This window comes from Scaptodrosophila lebanonensis, unplaced genomic scaffold (assembly GCF_003285725.1).
Source record: "Scaptodrosophila lebanonensis strain 11010-0011.00,11010-0021.00 unplaced genomic scaffold, SlebRS2 tig00000001-arrow-pilon, whole genome shotgun sequence".
NCBI classification, from domain to species: Eukaryota; Metazoa; Arthropoda; class Insecta; order Diptera; family Drosophilidae; genus Scaptodrosophila; species Scaptodrosophila lebanonensis.
The window spans coordinates 13,832,779-13,853,363 of record NW_022060529.1 but is presented as its reverse complement, the minus strand read 5'-3'; the positions used below and the strand labels follow the sequence as shown (position 1 = coordinate 13,853,363).

Below are 20,585 nucleotides of genomic sequence, written 5' to 3'. Positions count from 1 at the left end.
ATCTTTATTAGCCGATTCTACAGAAATGTTAGAGTTCATCGTAAACGAGTTAGAACTATTTGTTCAATTATTTGTGTAGGATACATTTGAATGCAAAGGCAGAAGATTAATTTTTGCAAGTGACTCTATATGTTGTGCCTTTGATTCGTGGAAAATGTTTTAGAGTAGACGCTCTTGTAATATTAAAATGCATAATTATACGAAAAAGAGAAAAAATATCAGTGATCAGAAAGGGCTACAATTGGCAATAATTTTATTTTTTTTCAGAATATCAACAATAATTCTGTCGATTATATTATAACGCATTATATACAAACGCATATTCTTAGTTGTACTTAAGTGTGTTTAATATCTGAATAACTTTCCTAATAGTTAAATTTTCATATGTTTTCATATGTTGTGCCTTTGATTCGTGGATTCGTAATATTGTAATACATAATTATACAAAAGAGAGAAAAATATCAGTGATCAGAAAAGGCTGCAATTAGCAATAATGGGACAAACGCATGTTCTTAGTTGTATTTTTTCAATGTGTTTAATACCTGAACAACTTTCCTAATAGGCATCATTTCTATTTGACTTTCATTTTCAATGCCTGCCAGTTGATTTGAGTTATTGTTTTTCTATTCAACTAAATCTTTCACTTTGTTTCATTTGATATTTCGAACACGCCCGCCTGGCCATATGCTGATGTTGATTCTCGAAACCAAAAGTTGTGGGCCCCTTCGTTTTTGGACTCGCTCGTCGTCTACCATTTGCGACATCATCACTTTCCATTTTAGACTTTTGCAAATTTGCATTTTGCTGTTATTGTTATTGAATATGTATGACATATAAAAAATACAGCAGTAAACTGATGAACTGATGGGCAGAGAGGGCATGCACGCAACAGCTACAACAACAACAGCAACAACTACAACAACAATGCGAACGCTTGTCTCACGTATTCATTTAATTTCTAGCATTTATTTCATTTCAATCGGTGTTTGTTGTGTGTGTTTTTTTTTTTTGTGTTTGCGCGACTTTCGCGTTTCACGTTCCCCGGCATTTGCATTTTCAATTTGTTTTGTTACTTTTGCTATCTGTTGTTGTTGGTGTTGTTGTTACTCTTGCGTTTTTTGCTGTGCATATGGGAAAATAGAAAACTGCAGCAAAATCTATGCGAGGGCATATCAGGCTCCGGGGGCTTTCATTTAAGGCGACACCCAACACGCCAGCACCGTGAGCCAAAATTGAATATAAAGTGCGTCAAATTGAAAACTGAGCTGCGAATGAAACGTGTCCTGCTGCTTCTGATGGTCCGCGTACGTGACCCAGCATAGCCGAAATAAAAAATAAAAAATAAAAAATGGAAAGCAATGAAAAGGGAGTGGGTGGCCTGGGAGTGGAGAAGGAGAAACGTACACCTAATGCGCGCCATCAAGTGGAACTTTTGGACTTTGGACGCAGAGCGCTGGACAAATGTTTAATAGAAAAATTATACACTGATTTGTGTTTGTCTTAATCTTTTTGCTGTGTCATTTTCATACTTGGCTGCCTGAACGAAGAATGCTTATGCAAATCGGAGGCAGCCAAAAAGGACAAGCTCGAAGCAGACCAGGAAGTTGGCGATGCTCAGGCAAATAACCAAGAAATGGAAATAAATTGCAAAAGTGTCGTTTGCAATGAGCGGCATGGAGTGAAACTCACAGGGCACAGGACTCAGGACTCAGGGCACAGCACACAGCACACAGCTTACAGTCTTCAATGGGCGGCAGGACGGGACATTGAGTCGCGACCAAGCTATCGATGGCAGCAATTTCCGGCGCAAAAACAAAAGCAAAAAGAAAACAAAAACGAAATGGAAAACGCAAATGTCGCTTTACATGCCCTGTCACCCAGGCAAGCAGCAGGAATGGGAGTAGGAGCGTGGGGGAAATTCGAAGTAAGCTGGCAGTCAAATCTGCTGCCCACTGCTGCCGCTTTGAGAGTAGCGTCCTGCCTAACGTAAAATTCAAATCCAATGGCTTCGAATTGGGTTTGCCCAAAAATAAAAGGAAAACTCAATTGGAAGCCGCACTGCTCTTGAAGTGATTTGGCTTTTTTCACATTGTTCCCCCCTTAGCTTTCTTTACGCATAACATTTGTAGTTAAAGGCTGCCCTGCCACGCCCCCAAACTATAACAACTAAAGCACTTTAGAACAATCAGAACTGTCGCTTGACTTTGTCGGCGAAACTTTCTGGCGCACTTTTTCTGAAATCCCTTTTAGATCCCCCCACCCCCCATCCATCGGCCCACATGGCGGATGGTTTTTGTTTTTCTTTGGCATTTGAGTGTGTGTGTGTGAGAGTGTGTGTGTGTGGTTTTTTTATTGAAATTTTTCGCTACGTTCGATTTGTCAACAGAAATGGCGTGCATTTTATTGGCAAAGCGCAGGAATTTCTTTTTATTGGCCATTTCGGTTGACCTTCGCATCGTGGGCTCTGACTCTGGCTGTGGAAATCGCTGCCACTCGACTCGACTCGATTCGATTCGATTTGATTTGAAACGAGTCGACGACTCGATTCTCCTGCCACGATTCGAAGTGGCTTGGCAGCCGTCTGCAAATTCCACAATAAATTGCGCTTCGCATCAAGTTTTTGCATAATTTGAATTGTTGAATTGTTCGTTCTTATTGGTTTTGTAGTGTTTGTTTGTAGTTTTATTTCCACTTCAATTGGAAAAGTTATGAACGAAAAATCAAATTATTGACATTAATTGGTGGCAAGTTTACACAAATAAATCGTGGTTGGCCCAAAAATATCTTGGCACAGTCTTCAAGAGGCAACGGACTTGGCACATTCGCCGCCCAACTAACTTTTTAAGTTGCTTGATCGCCACAGCAAAAAATTGCAGCACGAATGATGTACGAGCTTGCCACACGGCCGCAAAATTCAGCCTTTGCCATGCCAGCTAACATCGTCTTCCTAGCTCAAAAATTGGGTTAATGGGCGCGTTTATCGCATTAGCCCCGACGACTTGGCAGTTATAAAAGTTCAGTGTCTTTCTTTCTTTCCCCCTCACAGCCAACTGCAGTTGAAGGCAATGGCAATATAAAGGCCTGCATACAAAAGGTTTTGGTGTCTGTGCGTGGCAAGCAATTAATTTTCTCGCCACATTTCCTAGGGTATCTAAAACCAGACAGTGAACTAAAAGTACAGTGAAAATAACAAGCTACTGATATAATTAAAATTGAGATTCTACATGAATACGATCCAATAAAATGAGTTGATTTTATGGAACAGTTCAGCCTCTAAGGTGTAGCAGGGTCGAAGGCGGAAAAGCAGAATCAGATTAGCTTGATTTATATTAATTTTGCAATGGAATGCAATTTTTTAACAAACTATTTTTACTTTCCTAGTCTTAGAAGTTGTAGTTATATATAGTACATATTATTATAGACAGCCAAAGGGATTTTTTAAATACAAACAATAATCCCTCATCCCATGTATATGAAAGCAAATAGAAATCAATAATTTGCCATTTGAGAAATTATGTCTATTATGGAAGAAAGGCGGGAAAATTCAATTCAGGGAAAAGATCATCTCCCGTTTCTTGTGGAAATTCGCTTGAGGAATTGCATTTGGGGAAAATCACTTACAACTAAGAAAGAGCAACAGACGAAGCAGCGAAATCAGGCTTTGAGGTCACTATAATTAGGAGTCGCACTGTTATTATTCATGTAAGTACTGTCTTGCACTTGTATGCGCTATCCTGTGCCTCTGTTTTCGTGATTGTTGATGTTGGCTCAACACTTTGTGTCAAGTTTTTCCTGTCATTAAGGTTGATATATAGCATGTATGTACGAGTGTACTTATGTCAGTGCATGGGACCGGAGCAGAAGCTGTTGCCAGGGCTTATTTGTGCACTTTCACCTGACCTCCTCCCAACCCTCCTTGCTCCCTTGCTGGCTCAGACACGACTCTGTAATGCACGCATCGCTCACACGCACACACACGTTCCACTGCGCTTATCTCTTTGACATTAATTAACGCAATTTGTTGCTTGTTTACCTTTGCCTGTGTACTTCACACTTTACATAATACGCGCCACAGGGCACGAAATGTCATAATCAAATAGAAAACAATTAAATAACTTTACACTTCAGCCCTCCGGTCAAGCTGCCAACACTTTCGAGTGCAATTAGTTTTCTCGTCGTTTCACGAAAATTGCAAAATTCTTTAATGATCGAATGATAATTTCATCAGTAACCCGTATTTAGTAGATCGCATAAATCAAGCTTTTGTTCCAACGAAACAGTCGCATTTTCTTCTTGGTTCTTTGTTCTTTGTGTTACCTCATTGTGGCTTATTATGAGATCCATCAGGCCATAAAAGTAGCTTGCGTTGAATCGAGATGAGTTTGCGTTTGATGATTCACGTACAGACAAAGGCGATGTCACAACAAAGGCCCGGCAAAGGATGCAAATTAGGTCAATGTATTCAAAATTATTCGCCAACGAAGACTTACATAAGGCTGAATGAATAGAAAGAAGTGGAGCCAGCTTACTTCTATTAATTTAGAAGAGATAAATACAGATTCTTTGATGTCTGCGCAGCAACTCATGTGACTGCTTGTTAAGTATCTTTCAAAATTAAATTTAAAGTCGTACATGCCATCAAATCATAATGCCGTTAAAAGTGACATTACTCGCATAATATAGTTCGGTTTTTAGGGAGACAACAAGTCGCAGCATATTTGAAAGCACAATAAATAAAATGTTAAATATCAACATAAAAAATAATAGGCCGCACATAATTTTCGTCAACTTTCCAGTTAACGCATGCATAAATATTTCAAATTGCGTCAAAAGTGTCCCAACCCTAGCAGAACAGCAGCAGCAGCAGCAGCAGCAGCAGCAGCGACAACAACAGCAACAACAACTAAAACCACAGAAATCCATTTGGTGCTAAATTAAATCACTTGAAGATGCCACCACGCGATATTAAAAGCGCATAGAATTCGAGTGAAATCACTGGGGTAGAGTCGGCGTAGAGTCGGCTTTGGATCCAGCAACGACAACCAGACGACGATGACAAAAAGAAAAACAAAGCACGACAACAACAACAACAAATTGCAATGACCTACATTATTGCCAAGAGCGCTAGAAACGCAACGCAACGTGATGTTGTTGTTGATTTTATTGTTGCTGCTCCGCTGTTGGTGTCGTTGGCGGCATGATTATTGTTATTGTTGCCCATGATGGAGACGACAACGATGTCGAGAGACAACTGCATGAATGAATGGAGGCAGAGGCAGAGGCCTCTGCAGGAGAGGAGAGGAGCCAGAGACAGCGAATGAAACGTCATGATGAGCTAACGAGCAATTTAGGAATTTAATTTATGTACGTCTATAGCTGAAAGATACAGATACAGCTATCTATCTATATATATATATATATATATATATATATATATATATATATATATATATATACGAAATATATATATGTATACATGTAGCTGGAAGACTCGCCGACTTGCTGACTCGCCGACTCGCTTGCAACATGGCAGCGGCAATTGTGGCAGCAGCTTTTCGGAGCCTAATGACGCAGCCACTTAAGCGCGTTTCATGTTGCCAGCAATGTTGTCGTTGTAGCTGCATACTACTATACGTATGTATATGTGCATGTGCATGTGTGTGTGTATTGTGTGTGCAAGAGCGCGCCACATTGGCTGTGGCTGCGGTTCTTTCGAATTCTGGTTGCGTTTGTGGCACTACAGCATTGTTGTTGCTGCGCTGTCGCATTGGCAACATGTAAACGTAATTGCCAACCCGGATGCCTTGCCGTCGCAGCCACATGAAAGCCAGAAATTAGAAACGGATCTGAAATTAGAAATGCCTCGCAAGCAACAAAATGTGGCCCTGGCTTTCATTCCCTGCCACAGTTGTTGATGCTTGGCACTTGTTCCCTGGCAGAATGCTTGCCGCGTGGGTGTCGCCTCTCTTTTTAGACACTTTATTTATAAAATGCAGGAAAACTGCCGTCATTTCTATATATATGTATGTACATATATATAAATATGTATATAGTATATATGCATGCATATGCAGAGTCAAAATATCTGCAGTGCAGTACTTGGCATGCTGCCCTATATATGGAAAACTGTGTGGGAGCAAAGTGTTTTGCAACATTTAATTGTCGCAGACACAGATGACGACAATGTTGGCATTGCACCGCTGGCACTTTATGGCGGTTTAAGAGCCGGCCATAAACACTCTCTTGGCCACACTGGCACATGCATACATTGCCTGGATGCATGCGGCACGAATGCGTTTTTTATTTGGCACATTTCTATGACAACATTTTGGCCAAATCTCCGCACTCGAAGACATGCATACATAAATAAACACGTGCTGTTTGTTGACCAGACAAGTAAAGTGACAAGCGAGCTGCTGAGCGTTTAGCTTACTTTCCTACTTGTTCCTCGAACAACAACTGAAGTTTTTATTGTCTGTCTGGCATATCAAAAGTCGTGCTCGTGCAACGCCCACCTCGCTCGCTCACTCACTCGCTCGCACGGCACTTTAATAAAGTGTAACAGTTAGGCAGTCCAGCAGATAGACAGCCGGACAGACAGCCTGGCTGGCAGACAGACAGATAGACTGATAGACAGACAGAGGCGTTGGAGCGTTCGGCTGTTATTTAAGGCAAGTCCGCCAACCAGCCCAAATGAAAATGGGCGCAAAAGCCGCCAGTCAAGCGTCAAACCGCTTCAGTTAGTCTGAAAAGCAGAAATTGTTGTTGCTGTTGCTGTTGTTGTTGTTGTTGCTATTGTTGTTACTGCCTTAGCAGCACCCCAAAGTCCAACAATTCAAGCAAGTTCTTCAATTCTAAGCCAACATCTTCAGTGGCAACAGAGTTGGCCACAATGTCGCCGCTTGGTTGTGTGGTCTGCTGGTCCGTTGGTCCGTTGGTCTTTTGCTCGCTTAGTAGGTCAGTCTGAGTCTGAAGACTCTTCCTACACATAGAGTGTGCGTGTGTGTGTGTGTGTGTGTGAAAATTGTTACTTTTACTCAAACATTTTGCAGCTCTTTTACAGCAAACCAACGTGACTTTGTCTCCTCTACTTGGATATTTTATGGCCGCTTGTTTGCTTTCATTTTTATATGCGATACCCAGCAGTGACAACAACAGCAACAACAGCAACAACAGCAACAATTGCAATTTTTATGTGGCACTTTAAATGTCGGGTGAATGTCGCGTTCTGAAGCTGCCACTGTTGCTGCCACTGCTTATGCTACAGCTACTGGTTTTCCTTTTATGTAAAGCCATACAGACACAAATGTGCGACATGAAGAGACATGCTTAAGCATTATGTTCTTGCTTCTGTAGAATTTCTTTTTCTTTGAAGTTTTTAAAGCTGTCGCTGTGTCATGAAATTTAATAGAACACCTAAGGTGTATTTTTCAGTGCCCGCTTGTGTGTGTCATCTGATTTGTATTTTTATTATTTTTCTTTCTGTGCCCTCACTGTCTCACTTAAAAGTTGTTGCTTGAATCAAATTTGAGACTGATTTAATAAATGCCTTCTTATACTACGTATAGTACTTAGTACATACAAGTACTTGCTAAGCTCAATCAGAATAGAACCTTTTGCCCTGATTGTTTTCGATGTGATGCCACACTAAATCAAAGTGCTTTAATTTCGAGTCCAGCTACAAAGCTCCAGCCATAACAAAGGCACCAATTGCAATTATGTAGCGTTCAGAATAGCGGCAAAGTTGAAAAGCGCACTGTAATTATACCTTTTGTTTTGCTTTGTTTCGTTTCGTTTAGTGTTCTGCTTTTTCATAGCTTGCTGGGCTTTGATTGAAAGTTGAAAATGGCTATGGAGTTTTTTTTTTTTTTTTGTGGGTTCATTCGCGCGCCCACTTAGAATTAGTCGCTTCAAGCCGCCCAGGCAATTTTTGTGGCATAAAAATCGCTTTGTCAGCCCACAACACTCAATTGTGAGCGGGCGCTTGAAACTCGGACTCGCTTCGTTGCCTGCCAATTTTGTTCAGCCTTTTTGGGGCCAGTCTCGTGTAACTGTGTTTCTGTTTCTCTTCTTTCTCCCCTTTTTGGCAAATCATTATTTAATTTTCTATTTTTCAATGTGCTCTTTGTGCAGACATGTGTTTTTTTCTTCTGTGTTTGTTGTTTTGTTGTTGTTGTTGTTGTTGTTGTTGCTGTGGTGTTTTTGTTGCTAGCTGCCAATGTTAATGTTTGCCGGTAATAATTTTTACCTGCTCTGCGGTTACAGTCAGTAATTTAATTTGCTATTGCACTTTACGATTGCTTCATAATTTCTAGCATGGATTATGTAAGGAATGGGGGGCGGCATAAAAAGAGAGCAGCAGAAAATATGGCATTAATATAAGTATAACAAACATGTTTATGTAAATTTTTATTTAACACAATTTTAACAGAAATTCGCTTTCATTGCGAATTCATTTTACCTCGCATTTAATTAGTTTTTCTTTGCATTGTGCTTGCCTCTCCATTCTCCTCCCGGCTGCACTTTTCATCAACGTCTGCCACACCGGCTCGACGTTTTTGTTGCGCTTTTTCGCTTTTTGAGTTTCTTCAAACTTTTCATTTTAGTTTTGTCTTAAAACTATGTAATTTCATGCTGCTACTCTTGCTTTTAAGCGCGTTAATTATGCGCGAGTTGCTGTCTACTAGTTATAAATATTTCTGCGCAAATTTGTTTTATGAAGTGGCATTGATTGTGCAAAGGAGTTGAGTTATTTCATTACTCTAATTACAGATGGGGTTCTGTATATGCGGTATATATTTAATTTCAATTCTCCACGATTTATTTATTATTACTTTTTTGTCATGCAGCTCACACTTGCTCGATCTATAATTCAAATCATTTAAAAAGTTATTGGAAAAAAGTCTAAGTATATTACAATATTGGCTGCTTTTCGGCATAAAAATATGAGTTTGTGGCAGTGAAACGTTTTTATGAGATAATTATTGACACTGAATTAAATAAAAGATTTCAAGGCGAGATTAGAATTACAAATCGATATTTTCACGTCTTGTAAGCACATGTTCCCAATTTAAATTTAATTTATTCAAAACGATTCTTATTACCAGTTACAAGCACTATTATAGGAAGGTCATGCCAGCCTAATAAATATTGATTAAACATTTTACAGTCGCTTACAACTAATATAGACAATTACTCCAACGATTTCATGAATAAAGAAGAGGGAGCTCTACAGTCGAGAAGCCCGACAGGGAAATACCCTGAACCTAAACAAACTTGTAGCGCTGAGCAGGAGAAAATGGAAAGCCCCGGAGTGACATTTAAAACTAAAGTATATAATTGTATATAGATTACTTGTGGAATGTTTTGTTTATGTACATAAGTAGCTATCGAAATGTGAGCAGTATTAACGGAATTCTGTAGCGGGGAAAGGGGGACAAAAATCAAGTAGGCTTCTGTTGCTTGGATATTAGGAGAGTCTACATTCCAAGTGAATGTGAACTCAACCGTCAAAAAAAAGCGAAAAATTTTGTAAATCATTTGTAACTAACTATAACTATAAAAAGCTGCTATGAATTTAAATTTGAAGCTCTTAAATAAGTGCAAACAGTTTACTGTTCACAGCTTAAGCTTCAAATAATATACATATTTTCTATCGAGCAGCCCTGAACTATTTCCTCTCATTAGTGAGTTGGCAATCCATTGCTGACGGAGACCCATAAACCATTTGGCCATTTGCTCTTACCAATTACTTTTACTTGCGGTTAAGCTGCCAATTGAATTTCCGCAAAATATTTCCGCCAGGCAGGCCACAAAGTGCATCCACATAGCGACTATTCGTATACGTACGATAGTTGTCTGTGAACGCCATTTCTTGATAAGATATATAACATTAAGTTACTTTTACTCTAGTCCGCCACGCCAGCTCAGTACTGCCGCTCGTTATAAAGCCTTGATTAGCGCACTCGCGAATAATGTAACCTACGGGCATGTTAATTGTTTGAACAATTTGTGTGCTCGGGCAGCTAGGAATTTATGGCCCATTGGCTGTTGAAAAGTGGCTTATACGATTACATGTATATTGCCTTTCACAGTTTCAGTTTGGCGGGCAGTGTTTGTGCTGTTCCAGCTGTTGTTGACTGAGTGGACGTGGTCGGAAGTGCGCTCTGATAAAAGGTTCATCAATCTCCTTGCCAAATGAAGCAATGGAGAGTGTTTACCGTAATGAACTTGTAAGCGGAACAATACCAACAGCAAGCGGCTCGTTTCACTCCTCGCTTCTTGGGCAACTCGATGATGAAATTGCTTAATCAATTGTAAATTGTGCACTCGCATGTAAATGTCAAAATGACAGCAGCTGGCAGTGCTGGCCGCACTCGAACTGAAGCGCGAACTCGAGCTCCAGCTATAGCTACAGCTACAGCTCCAGCTCGAACTCGGGTCGAAACTCTCACTCGGATGGTTGCCCAGGATGTGGCTCATTTAAATAAATGTTGTAAACATTGCAAAAATGAAAGTTTCTGGTTAAGTGCCATCAGCAGTTTTTAGTGTTCAGCAGTTCAGTTAAATGTGTGTCAATGTTGATAATTACGAACTTTAATTAATAAATTGAACGAACATGCGAACCACACAACCAGTTAATAGTAATGGTAATGGTAATATTAATGTTAATACTGATTGACTGACTGACAAATTGACTTGCTGCCTGTCAGTAGTGCTGTAAGCTACTGTGCCACTGACAGCCATTCTAGTTAGCGCTACCCATATGGGTACCAGCCGACTGCCCCTGAACCACTTAAATGCGAAGGTAAGCCAACAACGCGCACACAACAAATACTCAATATTTTCTACAACTAGTAGTACGTACGTACGAGTATATTGGCTGTCTAGCAGTTTTCTACAATGTTATGAATACATCGTAAGCTGTGTAGCATACTTGTATATTTACGAAAGCAAATGCGCAATTGGTGCTTGCCTAATACAAGTTTTACTTCGCCCCCCTCTTGTTCGCTCCATTAGACAATTTTCAACACAATTAGCGCCTTGCGTTTGAGTTGCGCGCACAGCCTTAACATCGTACGTAACACGTAGGTCATTTGATTCTCCAAACCAGCCCGGGCTCATTATAATTATGCTCGCTGTCTGTTTGCAATTGTAACTTGAATACTGATAGTCTGATATTCTGATATTCATATTCATGTTGCCTAATGACGCATAATTTGAGTTCGAAATGCGATGACGATGAAGCGTCAATGTCCGCGCCTCCCCAACTCATTTACTCCCGCACTCCCCTAAGTCGCGCTGCTTATGCAGGGCCGTAGGTTTCCCAGGTTCCCAGGTTGTGGATTCTTATTGTTCGCCGACCCGTTTTCGACACTCGCTGCGACGTTAATTTGTTAATCAATCATTTCGTTCTTGTAGCACGTACCGCCTCGCTCACCACAATGTTGTTGTTGGGTTCAACAGCACTGCATGGGTCCCGGGCCCAAAGTTCGTTTTATTTTCTATTTTGAAATTGCATTTAAAAATCTGTAAAGTCTAATTCTAGTTTTGTTGCTTCGTCTGTAGCGTGTAATTTCTACGAGAGAGGGGTACAATCGAATTATAAAGAAATTATAAAGAAATTATAAAAGCCATAAGGAAGCCCGAGTTTTAAACAGCATTTTTACATTGTCTCATACACCTAACAGCATAATACTTAACAGCGTAGCCGCTTAGCAACATTTGAGTCTAACAGCGCTGCTTGTACGCTCTTAAGCGGCTTCTGTTCTTAACAGCGTAACAGTCTAAAGAATAACTTCTTTATGGAATGAAAAAATACAAATGTTGGAGCTTAACACTGTTAACCGCTTGGTAATAAACATTATGTAAATATAGTTTTTATGTAAATATAGTTTATAGCATAATCAGCAACACGCCTATTATGGTGTAATTACTTAAAAAACAAGTAAAAAAGCTAAAGTCGGGTGTACCGACTTTGAAATACTCTGTACATATGTTTAGAATAAATATAGAAATTAAAAAAAATTAAGAAAATAAACAAAAAAAATTTGATAGATTTTACCTCTCTCGGTATTCGAACTCACGTAAAGGGTGTATAATTGAACATTTACATAGCAATTGCGTCTGTGTGAGTGTATGTATGCCTATGCGCATCTATTCGTGTCTGTGTAAGCATTTTCGCAGTCAACCAAACAGCAACATCAACAACAGCCGCGGGCAGCGCTTGAGCAGCGCTGCATCAGCAAATATATTTATGGCTATAACTTCTTGTTAAATCGGTCTATCATAATGAAATTTGGCATACGGACACATAATAACCAACTGGGGGTATTTCCAATTTTAGTTCGAAATTCCAAGAATTACGGGAGTTACGATTTGCGGGGTAGAGGGGGGAGGGAGGGGAATTCCAAAATATACATTTTCTGCGTATTCACATAAGGCATCTGGGACTAAAATTTGGTGTTCCTAGGTCTTATAGTCTCCGAGATATAGGCGATTATACGAATGGAAAATCGGGAAAACCCCCATAGGGGGGAAGTGGGGGGGAAAATCAAAAAAATAAAACAAACTCGTATAGAATACACACATAACGCATCTTCGTGCAAAATTTGGTGTCTCTATCTCTTATAGTCTCTGAGATCCAGGTGTTCATACGGACGGACAGACGGACAGACAGACAGACAGGGCTAGATCGACTCGTCTCGTCATGCTGATCAAGAATATATATACTTTGTGGGGTCTGCCACGCCTCCTTCTGCCTGTTACATTTTTCAGCTCCCGCAAACCTAATATACTCTTGTACATTTCATGTACAGAGTATAAAAATATCCCAATTCTTGCACTAAAATTCGAAAACGTAATATCCGTGTTCGAAACATATAGAAATCTTCCCAATTAAAAGCGATTTTATATAGGCGTATCATACTAGTACAAATTTGTCATACATATGTCTTTAAATTCCTTTAATTGCTTCAAATTTTGCTATAATTTAAAAATTAAAATTTTAGCATTTGTCTCTACAAATAATGTCACCTCCAATATTATAGGAAATTCAAAATGATTGTGCATTTTAAAATCTTAATAATACCATTACTTTTCAAGCTAAATGTTTAGAATAAAATGAGTACAGTGTGTTTTTCTATAGATCCCAACACCAATACCAATTACTGCTGGCAACGATAATTAAAAGATGAAAGAGAACATCATTTCGCTATCTCTTCGCCTTATTGCGCACTCATTTCCGCTTTTGTGTGAACACCTTGGCCATGCAGCAGTCTTGTGACTGATGATGCGCTAAAAAGATCGTATTTATCATGGCATGACAACTGATGAAACATTAATGCCGCGGCACATGAACTCACACACACACACCAACAGCAACAACAATATAACAATAACAGCACACACACACACACACACATACTCTCGCTCTCATAAAAGGCGATGAAACATTGCGGCCTCAGGCGGAAAGCCAGACAAGGCACCAGCAACACTTAGTATATGAAGTGTGTGCGTATAAGGCAACCTTTTCATGTGTTATCTATGGATGTATGTGGCGAGGAGAGAGCGAGTTGTATATATTTTAATGGCATGTCATAAAAATCCAAAATCCTCTTACGCAACGCCCAACAGCCCTAGTGACAACACATACACGTACTCGTACACACACACACACACACGGCAAATCATTATACATAAATTTCCGCAGCTATTGAGTTGCCTTTTTATGCACGTAATTTTCCAACAATTTATCATCTTTTGGTCAAATTGCGTCGATGACACAACCGAAAGCGTTCGGAGGGATGCTCGCTATCTGGAGGGCCTTAAAGGCCAAATGAATTGTCGAAAGTGGCGAAAATGGCAACTGATGCCAGCAACAGATGCAGATCCAGATTCTAGCTGCCTCCTTTAGACTATAAATATTTTTGCGTCTAATTGTTTGGCAAGCCCTTGGCTTTGGATTCTTTGTCCAGGAAGGGGTTGTCGTTGTCGTGTCTTTTATTTGTCAGCCGGGCGTGGGGTGGTGGCCATAAAGAAGGAGCTGCTTTAATGAATTTACGCACACACGTATTGCAGATACGTCGCATAAATCCTGCCCTTCTGTCCTGTGGCTGCTACCTCTTTGCCTCTCTGTCTCTGTTGGTTGGGAAACACGCAAAATGTTCTACGCTTTAGAGATGCCTTCCTGTTGCTGTCCGTCTGCCCGTTCGTTGTTCGTATTCTCCATTCTGTGCGCTTTGTTGTGCGCAAATTTTTGGTCTTTCGGCTCATAAATCATAAAATTACAACACTGTGCTTTTGTGTCCCTGTCCATGTGCCTGTCGCTTTCTCAGTCCCTGTCCCAGTCCCAGTCTCAGTCTCAGTCTTTCTTCTGGGTGGCGTTGGCGTTGCCGCTGCCGGGCTGGTTGGGCATTCCCGAAACAAAGCAGATGGCAGACAGCATGGTTCACTCTTCTGCCTGCCTGCAAGGGTCCTTGGCTCGCTTTGTACTTCTGCTTCATTTCGTTTAATTGTCGCGTCACCGCCCACGGTGTTGCCAAAACTTCTTCCTCTGCTGTTTGCCAAGACACACCTGCTCTCTCACACACACACACACACACACACACGCACACTACCTTGTCGGAAATTCCTGCAGAATTTTTCCAGCTGCAGAACTAACAATGAATTTTCTTACCCATCCATGTCCTTTGACTTATTATTGTGCTTCTCTTCTCTTTGCAGATCCCCCTCGGAGCGTTCTGGCAAGGGTTGTTGCGGCCAATGGTTTGCCGGTCCGCCGTTGCGTGCGCTTATTGCTGTAGTCGCCCTGGGGGGCGTGGCTTGCGCCTTGGCCGGTGCGGCGCTGGGCGCCACAGGGCTGGCCGGTCCCCCAAACTCACAGCTGACGGCTGCCCTGCTAATGATTGGTGAGTAATGGCGAATCCATTAAAGATAGGAGCAGCAACAAAAGCAACAACAACGCCATCAAATATTACGTAATTGCAAAATAAAAACGCAAAATTGTCACACGACAACAACAGAAACGCATACAAATGACATAAAAATGGCGCCGTCGATGTCGTCTTCCTTTAATGATACACATTTACACGGAGTTCAACATTTGCGTCCATTATGTTCGGCGCTGTGTGAAAATGTTAGTTTATTTTCTTGTTTATTTGTACTTGTGTACGCTTGTTTGTTTGCTTTCGATGTGTTCCAAACAATTGCTACAATTATAGCCGTGAGCTTTTTGTAGTTATTGTAGTTGTTGTTGTTGTATTCGTCGCCAATGACAATCTGAGCATTTGTGTAATTTCGACTCGGGCCGCGACCACGAATGGAACTTAACTCTACATCTACTGACCCAGTTCGAAGAACAAACAATTTATTGATGTTATGTGTCTGACAAATATGTCAATATTAGTGAGCCACACAGTTCCGGCTGAGCATGCTCATTACTAGACGCGAGCAGAAGACACACTTTTTCACTTTTGGGCAGCACAAGTACACGCGGAAAAAATTAGTTGTTTTGGTCTACAAAACTAATTGCGAGCAGGCAGTCGAAACGAATATGAAAAGAATTAATAATGAACAACCTTTTAGTTTCATGGATGTTTGTGGAAAACTAAAATACTTAATTATTGTACAGCTTTAAAAATAATTACCGTAAAGGCCAAATAATTGTATGTGACCATGTCGCTTTTGTTTATTATAAATATAAATTTAAATTAATCTACGACGTGAGATAGAGAAATATATCAGAGCAAGTGGACTGCTGAATATAACTATACCTATACCATTTCAAAAAGAAAGCTGCAATGTGTTGATTTAATGTATATTCAATTTCATTATAAGGATTTCACATAACTCATTTAGTGCATTTTAAAGGAAAGAAAACTTCAAACTAATTTTAGCAAGTCAGCTAAATGCTTAGGTTAGACGATTTTGGGAATACGAATTACCTTCATATATCTAAAATGATGTTCAATCGTAGATATACTTAGTTTGAAACTAGCTCATCACTGTTATGCTGCCCATAGACGGTATAAACACCTGAGCCAAGTGCACGCCGATTTCTAACACGCGCACATCCTCTATTATGTAGTATTTGTATGAACATACGCGCGCACATAGTATATAAGTACAAGTATATAGACATACTCGTATACAAGCAGTCTAATCAATTGCTGTGGCACTTAATTTGCGGACTCGAAGCGTGACATTGCGCCATTTTCAGCGTTAATTACCAAAAATTCATTGTAACAACATTTTACATAATTTAATGGCAATCAAGCTAGAGTCTGGCAGTCTGGCAGTCAGGCAGTTAGGCAGTCAGACGACTCCGGAGCTCAGTAGCTCGGCCGCTCGGCAGCCAGCCAAGCAGGCAGGCAGTCAGCCAACTAACAACAACAATTGTACTTGTACATATATACTATATATAATGATGTAAATATGTACATATACATATGTATGTATGTGTGTCAGCAACACAAATGTTGACAACGGCGAGGGCTTTGGCTTCTCTGCTCTTGCCAAATGTCATAACTTTTATTTTTTGGGCCTCTTCTTTCAGCCTTAAAGTAGGGTTGTGTTTAAAATTGGCGCGTAAATAGCTCGTGAAAATGATGTCGCATCATAGAAAAGAAATACATATGTATAAAAAAAGCAGTAGCAGCAATAATTTGTAACGCTCGCAAAATGATGATGACAAGTTTAAAATAAAATAAATAGTATCGTAAAAATGTCAATAAAGCTTTTTGTACTGGAATGTGCTTGTATGAAGAAATGTCCACATCCTGCGTTGAAAAAAGGATAGCTTTGTCGCAACTTAGGCAGGATACACAATTGTTACGGGCACATAATTCATTGAAAAACTATCTGGGACTAATTGGTGTACACGCTGTTTCCACCATCCGAGTATTTATATTAATTATAAATACTACTATATATTCTTAAATTCTTAAATATTCTTAAAATTGTAAAAAAAGGTATGTGTTCATTTCCAATTCCGAATCATTAGAGAAGTTTACAATTTTGTGAAAAGCGGCTTAACGATCAAGAATACTACGAGTATGAGCTCTCAAGATCTGTCAGCCACAACTACTAATAAATAATCACAGCATAAAACTGAATATCCGTACCATACACAGACGCAGAAAAATGCTTATCCTTATTTAAAGTGTCGCTCCACTCCTCGTATATTATATAGCCAGTTGTGTAGTTGATTTCCGAACTCTTGAAAGAATAAATCGTACTATAGTCTGCTATCATATTTGGTGAGAAGTGTTTTGATTGTTTCACACAACTTTTGTCGACATTTTTGATTAAGTAAAAATGAAGCAACTCATCTTTAAATCCTCTATCTCTATCCTCTCCTCTATCCTCTATCTTGTATTTTTCTAACCTGTAATATTCAATAACATTTTAGTTGGAGTCCAGATTTGTGTAGATTGAGGCCCACAGGTAACTAACTAAATAACTATCTGGCTGGCTGGCTGGCTAGCAGACTGGCTGGCTGGCTGCAAAGATGACACGCTCGACTTATTGTTGTTAGTGACATGCAGTTGTCAATTGTGCACGGAGCGTTGAGTTCACATTCGAGTAAATAAATAAATTTATGCAAATGGCAAGCAGAAGAAGAGAAAAATGAAACGAAAGCGCGTCGCTCCGGCAGGTCTTGCACTTTTTGCGAAAGTGAAAGTGAGGCTGAGACTGAGACTGTGGCTCAGTCGAGTACGGCAAGATGGCTGATGGTATTGTTGTTGCTTATACTGCTGCTTTTGTTTTAAATATCAATAATAATTTTGAGGCCGTTTGCGTTTGAAGCACTTAAAGTGCACGAAACGCCCACTGGCCGAGTTGATGGATAATTAAATTTCAAATGCTGCCATTACTTGGCCATTAATTGGGCGGCGTTGTGAACAATGGCCACCACAGGCCACGGCGATGGCGACGGCTTTAACGTATATTTTGTCCCTCACTATTTTTGCAGGCGTTGGCGTTGTGCTGGTCACTGTGAGCGGCGCTGCCTGGCGGATGACGGCACCTGGTGGTCAGTCGTGCCTCGGACTGGGCAGCAGCGTTGACTTGGGTCGTTGCGGTCGCCGGCCGTGCAGTCGCGGCGGCGGTGCACCACATGGTCTATTGTATCCGGAGTTTCAACATCGCCCGCCGCCACCCTCGTATCAGGCCAGCATGCAGGAATATCGACTGAGGTGCGTTTGGGTGGGGCGAGTCGAAGGGGCAGTAAATTATATGCATTGTTACATGCAAAGGGCTGTACGAAAAAAGAGACACAATCCAAAACCCTTTCAGTATGCTGAATGTTTTATTCCCTTGCTACTGCAATTCAACATGTCTTTGATTATCATTTCCTTTTAAAGGGAGTTGGTTTTGTTTAACGAAAAAACAAGAACTTGCTTAAATAACATTCGAGTGCCTTTTAGAGTTTTATAAGAAAATATTTGCAGACAAGGCATTTGCATATTTTTGCAAATTTTCAATTGTGTTTTTTGATTTAATTTGCAATTCATAGGCATCCTGGAATAGTCTTTAGGAGGAAGGAACATATGATAACAAGTTTTTATTAAATTTGAATTTATAATTTATTGAAAAAAGTGATTAATCGAGAATTGACTCATCATACTTGTATTTATATTTTGTATATTACCTTCGATATACTATCAACTACTTACTCGTTAGGCACTATGCATAGCAAGAGGAACACAAATCAAGCTGATTTATAAATGTAATACTCCCCGACAGAGTATTATAAATGCATGCAGGATACAAAGGATATCGGTGCAACACGCACACGAACAAACATGCTTGTCATGCTCGACTGCCGCTAAAATGCGGCTGGCCACAATTTGTGGTCCGCTGTCCGTGTCGTGGAGGCGCAATGGCGAGTGTGAGTGTGAGCTTGCGTGTGCGTGTGTGAGATTGGCAGGCTGCTCTCTACTGTCCAGTCTGCAGCGCACTTCCGTTCGCATGTCCCTGCACAATTAATTGCATTATTTGCGAGAGCCTTTTGCTGTTGCATTTTACATTATATTAACACACACACCGCTTCCCCTTCTTCTTCTGTTTCAACAGACTCTTGCTATTGGACCGCGATCGACAGAACGGCGTGGTGCGTGGCAACTCGCCTCCGCCCACATATCGATCACATGCCGGCAGCCTGCTGAGGTAAGTAAAGTTCATATTATGCCAAGCGCAGATTGTGTGGTCGGCCTTTTAAAGTTCCACTCACATAAACATAAACATTCGCACCCTCATCGAAAACGAGCGACCCTTGACAAGAAATTTGCGCAAACTTTTTACTGCAACCACGAAATGCTTACAACACCCGCAGCCACCAACTGGAATTACAACGACAACAGGGCCAACAAAAACATGCAGCATCAGGCAAGCGGTTTGGCTTTGTGCGGTTTTTGGTCGAGTGTTAACATTGACACATTGCCTGGCAAAAGTTTGGCAATTTTTTAATGTAACGAAACTTTATACGGCTGCCAATTTTCTCACTGTGAACATTGTACAAATGCCTTTTGTTGTTTCTGGCAATGAAGTTGTCTGTAATTTAAACTAATAGGCTTACAAAAACAATGCAGCTGTGTCCACACGAACGTACGAATTAGCTTAAAGTGAGGCAGACTTTCATTTTAACTTACAATTTCAACTTTCAACATTCAATTGAGATCGACTTTAAATTGTCAAATCCTCCCTGTGAACTGACAACTACATCAAAAGCACCTCTGATACACGCAATAACTCAATTTCCCCAGACTTGGAACAATTTAAATATGCACAATCCGATTGTCACCGACTCGGACTGCGCCTAAATGCTGCCCTTCTCAACCACTTTGCACAATGCCCAGCAACAAATTTGCTGCTCAAGTGGTAGACGCAACTAAGCGGCAATAAGGCAAACGACACACAGACACTTATCCAGTCACACACACACACACACACATATAGACTGGCCACAACCACCCCTTGAGTGGGGAGCAATTTGAAACAATTTAAATGACAGTGAGACCGGCAAGGAGCCGCCAAAGAAACGATGCGGCTGCCTGGCAACGGAGCATCCCCAACAACAGCAACAGTGGCACAGAAAGAAAAACAAACAGCTACAATGAACACAAGAAGGCGGCGCGAAGAAGCGACAAGTTTTCAGGATAATTGCTGCTTTGATCGCATAATGGCTCCTAATTAGAAAAGTTTGAGTTTTATTGCGTTACAAAAATATTGAGTTGACTGCCCGAGTCGGCTATAAATAAATATATATACAAGTATGCTTGTATACAGCGTATGCTGGACTACAAATTGCGGTCTAGCCGTTGAAACAATAGCCCTTGCCCGTATTTAAGGCTTTGATAAGTGCTTAAGACATTAAATTAAATTTATGTAAAATTAATTTACTTGAGAGGCCCATCATTGAGATTTGTGTGCTGAACAAAAGACACAAAAGCCGCATTTAAATATTTATGGTGTATAATGCAAATAAAAACGACAGCAACAACAATGATGGCTAACAATAAGTACATATACTACTACCTACAACTTGTAGTCACAAACACTAGCGCACGCACACACACACACAC

The 20,585-nt window shown here is 40.4% G+C and overlaps 1 protein-coding gene across 1 annotated transcript in view; it reads left to right on the top strand.

Moving 5' to 3' along the window:
• LOC115623638 (mucin-5AC) overlaps positions 1-20,585 on the top strand; it is a 44,957-nt gene that overhangs the window by 22,468 nt on the left and 1,904 nt on the right. The window contains exons 4-6 of the mRNA XM_030518125.1: positions 14,725-14,909; positions 17,975-18,197; positions 19,078-19,170. Coding sequence (XP_030373985.1) covers positions 14,725-14,909; positions 17,975-18,197; positions 19,078-19,170 — 501 coding nt within the window. The remainder of the gene's footprint in view (positions 1-14,724; positions 14,910-17,974; positions 18,198-19,077; positions 19,171-20,585) is intronic.